This window comes from Bubalus kerabau, chromosome 22 (genome assembly GCF_029407905.1).
Source record: "Bubalus kerabau isolate K-KA32 ecotype Philippines breed swamp buffalo chromosome 22, PCC_UOA_SB_1v2, whole genome shotgun sequence".
Lineage (NCBI taxonomy): Eukaryota > Metazoa > Chordata > Mammalia > Artiodactyla > Bovidae > Bubalus > Bubalus kerabau.
The window spans coordinates 13,682,129-13,697,252 of NC_073645.1; the positions used below are offsets into that span (position 1 = coordinate 13,682,129).

The 15,124-nt window shown below is 43.9% G+C and overlaps 1 protein-coding gene across 2 annotated transcripts in view; it reads right to left on the bottom strand.

The window, feature by feature from the left end:
* The window catches only part of LIPA (lipase A, lysosomal acid type), a 41,117-nt gene that overhangs the window by 7,504 nt on the left and 18,489 nt on the right, over positions 1-15,124 (bottom strand). Inside the window, exons 4-9 of one of the 2 annotated variants that reach the window (XM_055560261.1) lie at positions 10,392-10,590; positions 9,139-9,248; positions 6,604-6,740; positions 4,344-4,490; positions 3,413-3,484; positions 2,680-3,162 (exon numbers count right to left, since the gene is read on the bottom strand). In XM_055560261.1, the coding sequence (XP_055416236.1) occupies positions 3,007-3,162; positions 3,413-3,484; positions 4,344-4,490; positions 6,604-6,740; positions 9,139-9,248; positions 10,392-10,590 (821 nt within the window). In that variant the 3' untranslated portion in view covers positions 2,680-3,006. Of the gene's footprint in view, positions 1-2,679; positions 3,163-3,412; positions 3,485-4,343; positions 4,491-6,603; positions 6,741-9,138; positions 9,249-10,391; positions 10,591-15,124 lie in introns of those variants that run through there. The other variant, XM_055560260.1, reaches the window with a different exon arrangement.

The window sequence follows — 15,124 nt, forward strand, 5'->3', positions numbered from 1 at the left end:
TGAATGGATACTAGCAGTGAACATCTGAGGACTTTTGAAGGTTTTAGGACATTACTTCAGAGGTAAGTGTGTGCTCTTCTGCCTGTCCCGAGCTCCCTGCCTTGCAGATGCCTCTCTTCTAAGCCAGACTCTCACACTGAGTCACTGATGCTTAGCACTGGGCCTCATAGTCACCATGGCAATAAAAGCCTCACACAGCATCCTGCCTGGTTTGTAGGGACAAGCCTAGGGGGAGGTGACCCACGGCACTCCCAACAGCCAGGGTTCCCGGGACATGAACGTGCCAGTAATGTCCTGAAGCAACGCGTCCCAAATCCTGTTGAATAGTAGAATCTAATGGGCAGAATTTTTAAACAATATTTAAATTCTCACCACCCGGCACCAAAAGCAGTCCATCCTAAAGGAAATCAACCCTGAATATTCATTGGAAGGACTGATGCTCAAGCTGAAACTCCAATACTTTGACCACCTCATGCGAAAAGACCCTGATGCTGGGCAAGATTGAAGGCAGGAGAAGGGGATGACAGAGGACGAGATGGTTGGATGGCATCACCAACTCAATGGATGTGGGTTTGAGTAGGCTCCAGGAGTGGGTGTTAACAGGGGCCTCTGAGGGGGAGAGAGATGTTGATTGTCTTGACTGTGGTGATACATTTGCAGGTGTATATGGCAAAACAGACTACACTATACACTTTAAATACTGTATGTCACTTATACCTCAATAAAGTTGTTTTTAAAAAACAAAAGTTTAGGCTCTCCAGTCCGAATGAATTGGAATCTCTAGGGATGGAACACAGGAGTCTTTGTGTTTTAAAGCATTGTTGTTATTGTTCAGTCATTAAGTCAGGTCCAACTCTTTGCAACCGCATGGAAAGCAGCATGTCAGGGTTCCCTGTCCTTCACTATCTCCCAGACTTTGTTCAAGCTCAAGTCCACTGAATTGGTGATGCCATCCAACCATTTTATCCTCTGTCGGCCACTTCTCCTCCTGCCCTCAATCTTTCCCAGCATCAGGGTCTTTTTCAATGAACTGGCTCTTCACATCAGATGGCCAGAGTATTGGAGCTTCAGCATTAGTCCTTCCAATGAATATTCAGGGTTGATTTTCTTTACGATTGACTGGCTTGATCTTCTCATTGTCCAAGGGACTTATAGAGTCTTCTCCAGCACCACAGTTCAAAGCATCAATTCTTCAGCAGTCAGCCTGAAGTTGGACCATGTAACTCACATCTGTACATGATTACTGGAAAAATCATAATTTTGACTAGATGGACCATTGTTAGCAAAGTGATGTCTCTGCTTTTTAATATGCTGTCTAGGTTAGTCATAACTTTTTTTCTAAGGAGCAAGCATCTCTTAATTTCGCAGCTGTGGTCACCATCCACAGTGATTCTGGAGCCCAAGAAAATAAAATCTGCCACTGCTTCCACTTTTTCCCTATCTGTTTGCCACGAAGTGATGGGACTGGATGCCAGGATCTTAATTTTTTGAAAGCTGAGTTTTAAGCCGGCTTTTTCACTCTCTTCTTTCACCTTCATCAAGTGGCTCTTTAGTTCCTCTTCACCTTCTGCCATTAGAGTGGTATCATCTGCATGTCTGAGGTTGTTGATATTTCTCCCAGTAATCTTGATTTCAGCTTGTGATTCATCCAATCTGGCATTCGCATGATATACTCTGCATATAAGTTAAATAAGCAGGGTGACAATATACAGCCTTATCATACTCCTTTCCCAATTTGGAACCAGTCTGTTGTTCCATGTCCGATTCTAACTGTTGCCTCTTGACCTGCGTACAGGTTTCTCAGGAGGCAGTTAAGGTGGTCTGGTATTCCATCTCGTGAAGAATTTTCCACAGTTTGTTGTGATTCACACAGTCACACAGTGTACAGTCACTTTAGTGCAGTCAATGAAGTAGAAGTAGATGTTTTTCTGGAACTCCCTTCCTTTTTCTATGATCCAGTGGATGCTAGCAATTTGATCTCTGGTTCTTCTGCCTTTTCTAAATCCAGCTTGTACATCTGGAAGTTCTTGGTTCATGTACTAATGAAGCCTAGCTTGAAGAATTTTGAGCATTACCTTGCTAGGATGTGAAATGAGTGCAGGTTCAAAAGCCTGGACTGTAGTTAATCCAACGTGCAAGTGTGGTCAGTCGTGTCTGACTCTTTGCTACGCCATGCACTGTGGCCTATCAGGCTCCTCTGTCCATGGGATTCTCTGGGCAAGAATACTGCAGTGGGTTGCCATTCATTTCTCCAGGGGATCTTCCCAACCCAGGGATCGAACCTGCATCTCCCACACTGCCAGGTGGATTCTTTACCACTGAGTGGATTAGCTGGTAAACCCAGCTAATCCACTAGCGCTACAACAAACCTGCTCCCCCTTTCTTTTTAAAAACAGTATTTTATTAAAAAGTGTATTTTTAAAGGCAACTCACATGATTCTGATGCAGGCAGTGACTGCCAGATGTTTGGAAACTGCTATCCAAGACACCCCCTGCATCTTGGTTTGGTATTTAAATGGTGAGTTATTTTATATTTAAAAAGAATCTGGGGGAAAAAAATGTACAATTGTACAAGGGGGAAAAAACAGGCCCCAAGGTAGAAATAAGTCCTTGACATATTGTCAGGTGGGAAAAAAAATCAAGCTATAAGAGTAAGAAGAAAATAAATCAATCTATTTCTATAATTATGATTTCTATCTATATCTTTACTACTTTTTGAAATGACATGCAGCCAGAAACAGTACAATGCAGAGACATTTCATATCCCAGGGTACACATTTTCTCCGTGTGGGATTACAGAATGATACAAGAGAAACATTATTATTAGAGCCATATGTAATTTATACATTTTCTAGAATAAAATGCATATTTTTGTGATATGTGATCATTCAATCAAAAGTCTATATTAAAACTCAGTGACTCTCATTTATATCCATGATTGATTTAGCTGTTCATCCACTGATGTTCCACTGTGTTCATGGGTTAATGCTGAAATGCTCCGTGTGCTTAGCTGCATAGTCGTGTCTGACTCTTTGTGACCCTGTGGACTGTAGCCCACCAGGCTTGTCTGTCCATGGGGATCCTCCAGGCAAGAATACTGAAGTGGGTTGCCATGCCCTCCTCCAGGGGATCTTCCCAACTCAGGGATCGAACCTGTGTCTCCTGCAACAGCAGGCGGATTCTTTACCACTGAGCCACCAGGGGAGCCCTCAGTAGCTATTTGGTGAATTTGCATGTAATGCAGTCTCCCCAAGGAAGGATAACACGGACAACGCTGCCACAGTGAGAAGAGCCCAGGGCACTGGAAGGCAGGCAGCCCAGATGTGTGAGCAGACTTTCTGTTTCTTAAAATGCACAGAACTTTCCAATGCTGATTTTCTACAACCTCCCACCACGCTCCTGAAATGCCTACCTGGAGCCAGTGTATCATGTTTTGCACAGAAGTTCCGGCAGGATTGTGTGTTGCATACACAGCCACTCTAGACTGCAAAATAAATATGTGGATATAAAGAATGAAAATAGCATGAAGGAGGCATTGATATTAAACACAGTTTATACTGGGAAGCATTAAAAACTACAGAGCCATAACCTCAAATACATGAGATTGAGAGCCGGAAAAAATTCTTTGACCACAAGTATTAATACATCCTATAAAAATATGCATAATCACACACACACAAAGGAAATGCAGCAACATTGCAGCCGTGGTGCTTACCAGCTGAGATTACTGGTCATTTCTATTTTCTTCTGCATGTTTTTCTGAATTTCCAAAGTTTTCCATGACAATCACACCCTGCTTTTTATTCATCACAAAAATCAACATCCCTTAAAAATTTCCTTGAGCCTTCACTTCAGAATTTTAAAATTTATTTTCAAACTATAACTCAATAAATTACAAATGTAATTTGTAATTACCATACATCAGCACATTGCTGGCCAAGGGTTTACATTTTATAAAATAAATAAGTAAATGTATATAAATGGGTGTTTGTGTATCAGTGGACATTCCAAAATTTAAACACAGCTAAATGTGTCTATTATTTTAAAGAAAAAATTCCTTAAAAAATATAAATATCAGAATTTAGATGATGAGCAATCTCCTCATTGCATAGTTTTCACACAGGTGCAATGCAGGAAACCAACAAGCACTGGCCAGAGGCTAGCCGCAGATGGTGCTTCAGGCACCTGCCAAGGTGGCTTCTCTTGCCTCTGAAATGAGATTCTTGAGAGCTCGACTGAGGTCACTCCTGCCTCTCCCACATCCTCCAACACAAAGACACATATTCACAGATAAAATAAAACCTCTGAAAGTTTAAAGCAAGTGTTATTGTAAACATACATACCATATTCAAATTTCTCTCATTAAATCCACACAGAACAAAAAAGACATTTCCGCAAAGCTCCTTCAGAATGACATGAGTGCACATATGGGTACTCAGCCACTTCAAAAACGTACTCTGTGGAAAAAATTCTTTGATCCCAAATAAATCCTATAAAATAAAAGAGACTCTCTCAGCATTTCATTATGATGTCCTGGCCTCCATGTCCCGCCTCACAAGCAGACACACGCCACCTATCTCCTAGAGGGACTCAGACAAGAGCAACCAGTAGTCATTCAAACCAGGATTCCTGGGTGATACGCTTACTAAGGCAACAGCAGATGTTAACACGTGTGAAAGTCTCAAATGCAAAAATGAAGGCAGCGAATCAAATAGGTCCACAGAAGGCTTTTACAGAGGGAAAGGGCCTGAATGATCCCTCATCCCAGGGCCATCCCCAGAAGGTTTCATCTGACGTTGATAGATGGCTAGTGACTTCTGAGAAAGAGATGAAACTGTAACTGGTCAGCAATGTGTTCCCTTAGAACACATATGTCTAATCCAATTCTACTGGCCAGTGTGCCAAATCCTGCCCACTCCTTTTGGAGGCTTTTTAATACTTGATATAAAATTTACCATTTGAACCATTTTTCAGTGTTCAGTTCTGCATCAGTACATTCACAGTGTTGTGTGACCATCACCACTATCTATCGGTCTTCAGAATTCTTTCAGCGTCTCGGACTGAAACTCTGTACCCATTAAGCAATAAAGCCCCCTGCCTCCTCTGTCAGCATGCCGTTTTTATAAAGCTTTACGAGAACACAGCTGAGCTTATCTCTTTACACGCTGTCTTACATGATAATGGCAGAGTTCGGTGGTTGCAATGGCAATGATGTGACCCATAAAGCCAAAAATATTTACAGAAAATGTTTGCTGACTCTTTTGTGTACAGCAGGCCTGATCAATGGCCCCTGGGCCTGAGCTCAAGTATTTCTGGGGTAATCACCATGCCTTCCAGGGCAGATCTTCACAGATGTACGTACCATGAAACAGGAAAAAGATCTTCCTTATAGTGAACTCAAATTATCTCCTTATAATTTACACTTTTGCTAATGTCTATCCAGAAGGATAAGCAAATCGGCTACCCACTCCAGTATTCTGGCCTGGAGAATTCCATGGACTCTATAGTCCATGGAAAAATTCAAATGCTTATAAAGGCAGTTTTATGGGTTGAATTGTGTCCCTTCCCCAAAAGACATTCCTTTTATCTCACTATGTGACATATTTGGAAATAGGGTCTTTATCAAGGTACTCAAGTTACACAGTTGGATACTGTCTACGTTAAAAAAATATGTTTCTCTCTGGACCTATACAGGTATGTAAATTCACCCACAAGGTCCATAGGAAAAGTCCCCAAACTGAGCACCATGAGGAAAGTACTAGGAGAAGCCTTGGTAGTTGAAGGTACTTTGTAATCTCTAATTGTTTATAATGAAAACTGAAGCTTCTATTATTCAAGGTATTTAAAATAAATCTGGTTAGAGGGGCCCATGTCTTATCTGCCTGTCTGACCACTGGTACAGAGAATCTGGATTCTGAGGTCAGAGGAGGGTCTGTATGTCCTGTGAACATACTTCTTAAATGGCCAAGAGATATGTATACATTAAGGGTATATTCCTGTATGGGGTTTCAAATGTGTGTGTATAAATGTATCATGTCCAGAATATAGATAGTGCATCTGGCCTCAGCTGGTTCTCAACTTCTCATAAAAATTACTGCCTCCCTGAGTACAGCTTGGGGGCTTCACACATTGATCTCTGATGACGTTATCAGCCCGTGCATAGGGGCCATATAATAAAATATAATAGGAACTGTGTCTTTAGATCACCAGCAGTGCGGCCAAGGTCAGGCACGTGGAAACTCCCATCTCCCATTTCCTGCCTATTCCTCTACGCACAAGGGCCATCCAATGGATTAGAGGGCAACTTCAAGGAGGTTTAAGCTGCCTTTCTCCTGGTCTTCCTCGTGCTCTCTTTCTTGGCAGGTAGGGTGCTGCACTGATATGTTAACCATGAGAACAGGAGGCTCCAGTGTAGAGTTAAGGATATGTTCCCTGACTCCCTAGGATCTGGAAGTAGGGGTGAAGCAGGGAAGAAAAATCATGGAAGGAAGGAAACCCGCTACTCCACTGGTGGGGGAGGACGACACATTCTTCCACTAAGATTCTTCAGCACCAAAGGAAATCTGTGAAGGAAGGGAGTGGGGGTGGGGTGGGTCCAAATACCTTGAGAAAAAGTTCTGGAATTTGTGCTAATTTAACTACAGGACCAGTCATGAACTCGGTTGAAGCCACAGGAGCCAGGGCAAAAAACATTTTAATCTTTTTGGCCAGCTCGGGGATCCGTGAAAACGCTATAAAACCTGTGAGAACAAAAGGAAAATAACAGAATTCCATCTTCCAGGACTTCCCTCTGCAAATGCAAGGGTGGGTGTGCATGTTGCCCTCTAGTGGCAACTTGAGAACCATGCAAATAATAGTGAAAGTCGTTCAGGTTCAGTTGTGCCCGACTCTTTGCGTCCGCATGGACTATAGAGTCCATGATATTCTCCAGGCCAGAATACTTGAGTGGGTAGCCGATCCCTTCTCCAGGAATCTTCCCAACTCAGGGACCAAACCCAGGTCTCCCACATTGGGCTTCCCTGGTAGCTCAGCTGGTAAAGAATCCACCTGAAATGCAGGAGACCCCGGTTCAATTCCTGGGTAGGGAAGATCTGCTGGAGAAGGGATAGGCTGCCCACTCCAGTACTCTTGGGCTTCCCTGGTGGCTCAACTGGTAAAGAATCTGCCTGCAATGCGGGACACCTGGGTTTGATCCCTGGGCTGGGAAGATACCCCGGAGATGGGAATGGCTACCAACTCCAGTATTCTGGCCTGGAGAATTCCTTGGACTGTATGGTCCATGGGGTCGCAAAGAGTTGGACATGACTGAGTGACTTTCACTTTAACTAGATACTGAGTATAGTTCCCTGTGCTATACAGTAGGTCCTTGTTGATTATCTATGCAAGCGATGCCAGGGAGCAAAACTCTAGAAATGAGGGCCTCTGAAAGCCTATGTAGCTTCCCAGGTGGCACAGTGGTAAAGAATCTGCCTGCCAACGCAAGAGACTCCAGAGACACGGGTTCAATCCCTGGGTTGGGAAGATCCCCTGGAGAACGGAATGGCTACCTACCAACTCCAGTATTCTAGCCTGGAAAATTCCATGGTTAGAGGAGCCTGGAGGGCTTACAGTCCCATGGGGTTGCTAAGATTTGGACACGACTGAGCACACATGCACACACAGACGCCTACGTGTGCACACACTGAGTTTGGTTAAATCAGTAAATCAAGTATTTGTTAAGTGCTTGTTTTGATTTTCAACCTAGATATACACTGGAAGAAATGCAAGTTGCTAGAACCGGGAGATGTTTCCCATTCCTTTATGATGTAAGCCAGAGATTGAAGACTGTTCCTAATAGCTCCACCCCTGGTCCCCATCCCTTCATCACTAAGAATGATATACAAAGGTATTCAAACAATCGCCATGGACTCAAAAGGAACTTACACATTTAGAATCCTCTAGCTCTAAAATATCTTTTAGCTTCCTCTTGGGTCACTTCTTGCCTTAAACTTGGCCCCAGAATGTCAACTTTGAAGGCAGTGGAGCAAAGGACACAAACAAACAAGTCAAGGAAGAAGGAATATAGATGAAAAAGTGGTTAAGTCCATTAATAAGAAGGGCAGTTATGTCCGTGTCACTTTTTGCTTGAAGGCTCTCAAGCTGGCTAAGAGTGGAGGGGTGGTAATGAGAGCAAGGCTACTTGACCACATATCTGGAGACACTTTAAAGTATTTTTACCTTTCATATCATAGTTTTCTTCTAGAAAAGTATTCTAAGGAGACTGTGTAATAGGAACACAAAGATATTAGTCATAACTTACCCTTAAAGAGGGAATTAAACCAATTATGATACAGGTCTCTAGTCCCTACTCAGGGGAACTCATTTGCTCAAATTATGGGCAATTCTTTTTTTCTTGAAACTTTGCTAAATTTTGTTTCTGTTACAATGAACACATATTACTTTTATCATCAGCATAAATTAAAAATGCTTGTCACTTTTAAAACCTGTAAATAAAGCATATTATGGCATCCTTATAATCAGCTTTAGTCTACTTCATTTAAAAATCAGCATATTTCCTTGTTTTCTTTATAAAAGCTCCTACATTTATACCACTTCTTGTTGTCTATCTACCCTCTCACATCCCCATAGCATGTAACTGGGAAGATATGTAATATGCGTGTGTGTGCGTGCTCAGTCGTGTCCTACTCAGTGGCCTCCTGGACTGTAGCCCGCCAGGCTCCTCTGTCATGGAATTTTCCAGGCAAGAATACTGGAGCGGGTTGCCATTTCCTCCTCCAGGGGACCTTCCTGACTCGAAGGCACATCTCCTGTGCCTCCTGTTTCTCCTGCACTGGCGGGTGGATTCCCCACCATTAGCGCTACCTGGGAAGCCCCGTAGGAGGCTGTGGCTTACATGAATTCCTTCAGTCAAGGCAGCCATATACAGCACGTTTACCTACTTATGTTTAAGTCTGAAGTTCCAGAGAAGACTCGGTTTTACAAAAATTCTTTGCCCTTTTCACTATTTCTGCTTGGCATTAAAAAACAAACATAAAACTCCATCTGCACTAATCATTTTTTAATATTTCACTTTTAAGGGCAAACACAAATTCTGTAACAAGACATTTTATCCACCTTCCGTGTTTACTATATACATACCTATTGTGGTACCTTGAGAATGGCCCACATAATACAGTTGTTCTTGGCCCGTTTTATTCAGAATGAAGTTAATTGAAGCTGGTAGGTCATAATTCGCCATCTCATCAAAACTGTAATCCAAAAAAAAGGAAACCTTTCATGGAGACATTGCACACAAACACAACAGCATGCAAATAACAAGCGTGTGGGTCTGATGAGTCATTACAAGCTGAACACAGCTGGGTACACCAGCCCTGAGTGCAGACAACTGAACATCACCGGATTGCAGAAGCCTCTCTGGGCTTCTTGATAACCATGCCTCCTGAAAATAACCGCTTTCCCCACTTTTCAGAGTGTGATCCATTTTTGAAATTTTCTATGAATGGGGTCAAACAGTGTGCATCTTTCTGCATCAGACTTCATCTCTGCCATCGCATACAGCTGTCGGTTGGCGACTGTGTCCATACATCACACTGTATTTGTCCATTCACAGCTGATGGGCATTTGGGAGTTTGCAACTTTTTGCTATTACAAATAATGTAACAACAAATATATTCCTGGACAGGCCTTTGGTAAAAAGCTCTCATTCTTGTGTTTTACGGCCTTGGGGAGGTTCTGGTATTACAAATGGGAAGCGAGCCCGAAGGAGTCCCTGGTGCTGACTTTCTCCAACACCTGGTTTGGGGACATAGCCCTGAGCCTGTGTGCACGCACGCTGTTACCACCACTCCCAACGTGTCAGGCTCTCTGCCAGTCTCTCCAGCTTGCATCTTCTCTGTTAAGCCCCCAGTGACCTTACAAGATAGGTATTTATTATCCCCATTTTACAGACACAGAGCATGCCACATGCATGCCTAATGTCATGCAGTGATTAACTGGTCCAGCTGGAATTAAAGAGAGAAGAGAACTTCTGGAAATAAGAAAAGTGAACACTTGGAGGACATGTTTATGAAGGAAAGGAGAAGGTTATGGAACACAACTTACTCAGCAGAACCCACACCGCCAGGAATGCCAAAATAACTAAAAACTCCTTACTGAATCTAATCCTTCAATGTAACCATTTATTTATAATTTACCTTACTGCTATTTATTAAATTCCTCATATTTGGAGTACACGTTTATGAAGGAAGGGAGAAGGTTAAGGGTAGAACCTTCCATAAACCATCAGTTTCTTGTCATATGGTTTTGAATTCCCCTTCTAGCCTAGCCTCCCCAGTGTTTACACTGAGGGTACCAAGGAAACAGACCCCTGCCATAATCGACTCGAAAGATACCTGAAGGCCCAGAATTCATCCTGAGAAACTGAAAGAGTCTTGTGTTTCCGAGACCAGGTGTTTCCCCTGCTGTTCCCCATCCACACGTCAAAACCAGCATCTGCCAGGATGAAGCCCAGGCTGCTGTTGGGCAGGTTTGTGACCCAGTCACTAGCGTCTGCCAGCAAGCCATGCTGCAGGAACACCACTGGTTTGGGACCTGGAAGGCAATCATGTGTAGGAGTTAGCAGCACAAAGCTTCAAAACTGACATGATATCATGCTAACCAGATAAGTCGCAAAAGATCACAAAGCAAATAATGAAACAGAAACAAAAGACCAAGGTGGTGTTACCATTCAGGGGTAACTGTACTGTACATAATGTGTGACGAGAGCATGGGAGCTGTTTTTCTTGGGCACATGAAGACACTTTTCACCCATCAAAGGTGTTTTGGGACTGGGACATGGGAAAGGTGAAAGTGAAAGTTGCTCAGTTGTGTCCGACTCTTTGCGACCCCTTGGACTATAGAGTCCATAGAATTCTCCAGGCCAGACTACTAGAGTGGGTAGCCTTTTCCTTCTCCAAGGGATCTTCCCAACCCAGGGATCGAATCCAGGTCTCCCACACTGCAGGAAGATTCTATACCAGCTGAGCCACAAGGGAAGCCCAAGAATGGGTAGCCTATCCCTTCTACAGTGGATCTTCCCGATCCAGGATTCAAACCAGGGTCTCCTGCATTGCAGGCGGATTCTTTACCAGCTGAGCCACAAGGGAAGCCCAAGAATGGGTAGCCTATCCCTTCTACAGTGGATCTTCCCAACCCAGGGATCGAATCCAGGTCTCCCACACTGCAGGAAGATTCTATACCAGCTGAGCCACAAGGGAAGCCCAAGAATGGGTAGCCTATCCCTTCTACAGTGGATCTTCCCGATCCAGGATTCAAACCAGGGTCTCCTGCATTGCAGGCGGATTCTTTACCAGCTGAGCCACAAGGGAAGCCCAAGAATGGGTAGCCTATCCCTTCTACAGTGGATCTTCCCAACCCAGGAATCGAACTGGGCTCTCCTGCATTGCAGGTGGATTCTTTACCAACTGAGCTATCATGGAAGCTCATGGGAAAGATGATTGGACATTAAAAGACCAGGAAGTCAGGCTGACCAAGGAAAGACTTTAGGGACCAGTGGGGCAGGACTGCCTTGTTCAAAGAGGCTCTGGTGCTGGTCCTTACTAACAGAAGGAGCGTCTGTGCTCGGTGGTGTCTGCTGGGGAGGGTTAAGGGAAGGCAGGAGCTTAGCACACAGGGAGCGAAACTCCTAGCTGCTGGTTCTAACCTATGCCTCTTCAGACACTTAATGGAAAACCTGAGGCTGCGTAGTAGTCAACTTCGCAGGGCAGAGTCTTGAGAAAGGAGGATGGGCTCCAGTGGGTGTGGGAGAACCAAGGAGGGCTGAGCAGCATAAAGGGTGGGGCAGCTAGGACTGAGCAGGAAGGGGAGGCAGGCGCCAGTTTGTGGGGACCAGGAGTCAGCTCCCTAACTTTTCTTGAGGGAATATTTCAAATGCCTCTGAAATTTCTCTACACTTCCCTCCCTAATCCCCCAGAAGGTTCAAAGGAGAAACGTGGTAGTTAGCAAGTTGAAGATATACCAGGAAACTCTCTAAACACCACCAGTAAATAACTTCTGGATTCCCACAAGCAACTAGGAGCCACGGATGCTTTTGCAAGAGGTGAGCGTGAAGCCCAGGAAAGTGCAGGCGGCCAACTCAAGCGTGTGCCCACCACACACGGTGGGCAGAGGGGCCAATTATGGCAGCTAAGGGGCTTTCAACAACATCTGCAAATACCTCTACTGAACCCTGAACCTGCCATTTACCCCTGTATGAGGCTTAAAACATTCCCAGACCCCTTGCTCTATAATGCATGGAAGGGTTTCCCAAACCTTAATTTGGTTTGTATTTACCTGTATTTACGCTCCTGTATTTACCCCATATTGTGAATTTCCATGGACCTGGCTTTGCCTAAAACAACCTCTATTGAAATTCATGGTTAAAAAGAGTCTGTGTGTAACAGAAAAAGAAACAAAGAAAATTGTTTCAAAATGAAACAATCCAGGTACCTGGATTGCAGTTCAGTTCAGTTTAGTCACTCAGTCATGTTCGACTCTTTGCGACCCCATGAATTACAGCACGCCAGGCCTCCCTGTCCATCACCAACTCCTGGAGTTCACCCAAACTCATGTGCATCGAGTCGGTGATGCCATTCAGCCATCTCATCCTCTGTCGTCCCCTTCTCCTCCTGCCCCCAATCCCTCCCAGCATCAGAGTCTTTTCCAATGAGTCAACTCTTCACATTAGGTGGCCAAAGTATTGGAGTTTCAGCCTCAGCATCAGTCCTTACAATGAACACCCAGGACTGGTCTCCTTTAGGATGGACTGGTTGGATCTCCTTGTAGTCCAAGGGACTCACAAGAGTCTTCTCCAACATCACAGTTCAAAAGCATCAATTCTTCAGCACTCAGCTTTCTTCACAGTCCAACTCTCACATCCATACATGACCACTGGAAAAACCATAGCCTTGACTAGATGGACCTTTATTGGCAAAGTAATATCTCTGCTTTTTAATATGCTGTGTAGGTTGGTCATAACTTTCCTTCCAAGGAGTAAGCGTCTTTTAATTTCATGGCTGCAGTCACCATCTGCAGTGATTTTGGAGCCCCCAAAAATAAAGTCTGACACTGTTTCCACTGTTTACCCATCTATCTGCCATGAAGTGATGGGACCAGATGCCATGATCTTCGTTTTCTGAATGTTGAGCTTTAAGCCAACTTTTTCACTCTCCTCTTTCACTTTCATCAAGAGGCTTTTTAGTTCCTCTTTACTTTCTGCCATAAGGGTAGTGTCATCTGCATATCTGAGGTTATTGATATTTCTCCCAGCAATCTTGATTTTAGCTTGTGTGTCTTCCAGCCCAGCGTTTCTCATGATGTACTCTGCATAGAAGTTAAATAAGCAGGGTGACAATATACAGCCTTGACGTACTCCTTTTCCTATTTGGAACCAGTCTATTGTTCCATGTCCAGTTCTAATTGCTGCTTCCTGACCTGCATAGAGGTTTCTCAAGAGGCAGATCAGCTGGTCTGGTATTCCCATCTCTTTCAGAATTTTCCACAGTTTATTGTGATCCACACAGTCAAAGGCTTTGGCATAGTCAATAAAGCAGAAATAGATATTTTACTGGAACTCTCTTGCTTTTTCCATGATCCAGCAGATGTTGGCAATTTGATCCCTGGTTCCTCTGCCTTTTCTAAAACCAGCTTGAACATCTGGAAGTTCATGGTTCACGTATTGCTGAAGCCTGGCTTGGAGAATTTTGAGCATTACTTTACTAGCGTGTGAGATAAGTATAATTGTGTGGTAGTTTGAGCATTCTTTGGCATTGCCTTTCTTTGGGATTGGAATGAAAATTAACCTTTTCCAGTCCTGTGGCCACTGCTGAGTGTTCCAAATTTGCTGGCATATTGAGTATAGCACATTCACAGCATCATTTTTCAGGATTTGAAATAGCTCAACTGGAATCCCATCACTTTCACTAGCTTTGTTCGTAATGATGCTTCCTAAGGCTCACTTGACTTCACATTCTAGGATGTCTGGCTCTAGGTCAGTGATCACACCATCATGATTATCTGGGTCGTGAAGATCTTTTTTGTACAGTTCTTCTGTGTATTCTTGCCACCTCTTAATATCCTCTGCTTATGTTAGGTCCCTACCATTTCTGTCCTTTATCGAGCCCATCTTTGCATGAAATGTTCCCTTGGTATCTCTAATTTTCTTGAAGAGATCTGTAGTTTTTCCTATTCTGTTGTTTTCCTCTATTTCTTTGCATTGATCACTGAGGAAGCCTTTCTTATGTCTCCTTGCTATTCTTTGGAACTCTGCATTCAAATGGGACTATCTTGTTTTAAGCAGGGGAGGGTGTGGTAGAGAAAACTCAGTGACTTGTTAAGACACCTGTCATAGGGGATGGGAGTGGATCAAAGTCAGGTTTTTTTCTAATTCTTTTTTTGTTTTTTAGGGTTCCCCCACCCTCACTTCAAGCTAGATCCAAAAGCTCCATGAACCACAGATATAAAAGGTGAAACCAGACAGGAAGAAAGGAGTGAATCTGATCTTTCAAAGTCAGGTGTTTTCAAATCTGGAGGATCTGGGCCAAGAACTGCAAAAGGGAGGGCAGACCTCACGGCTTTCTCCTGGGAAATGCCAGCAGGGGAGGGAAGGGGCTGGCACGGAGAGGCACATGGTTGAGAAACCGCTCCGCCTGACAGCAACCTCAAGCCTCTCAGCTATGTCCTATTCAATCATTTGAGCAACGTTCACTGAGAGTTTCACTGGATAATAAGCAAAGCACTGGAAGTAAAAAAATAAAAAAAATCAAGTGATTCAAAACACACATTACATTTTCTGTAAACCTGTCCTGGTACGTACTCTGTGGCAGTCACTGAGCTAGCTTCAGGGATAAGAAAGTGGGTGAGCAATGCTCCCTTCTCCATGGAGCTTCATTCTAGTCAAGGAGACAGACACAATTACCCTCCAGCCCAGTGTGGAAAGGGCTAGTCTACCACACAGTAAAACTCAGAGGAAAGACAAATTTCACTCTGCCAGGAGAGGAAGAGTTGAGACAAACCTCAGGTGACAGACAGACTCCCCACAAAGGGCTCAGCCGCCTGGATCTGCAGAGACCTGACATTGTATCCGGGA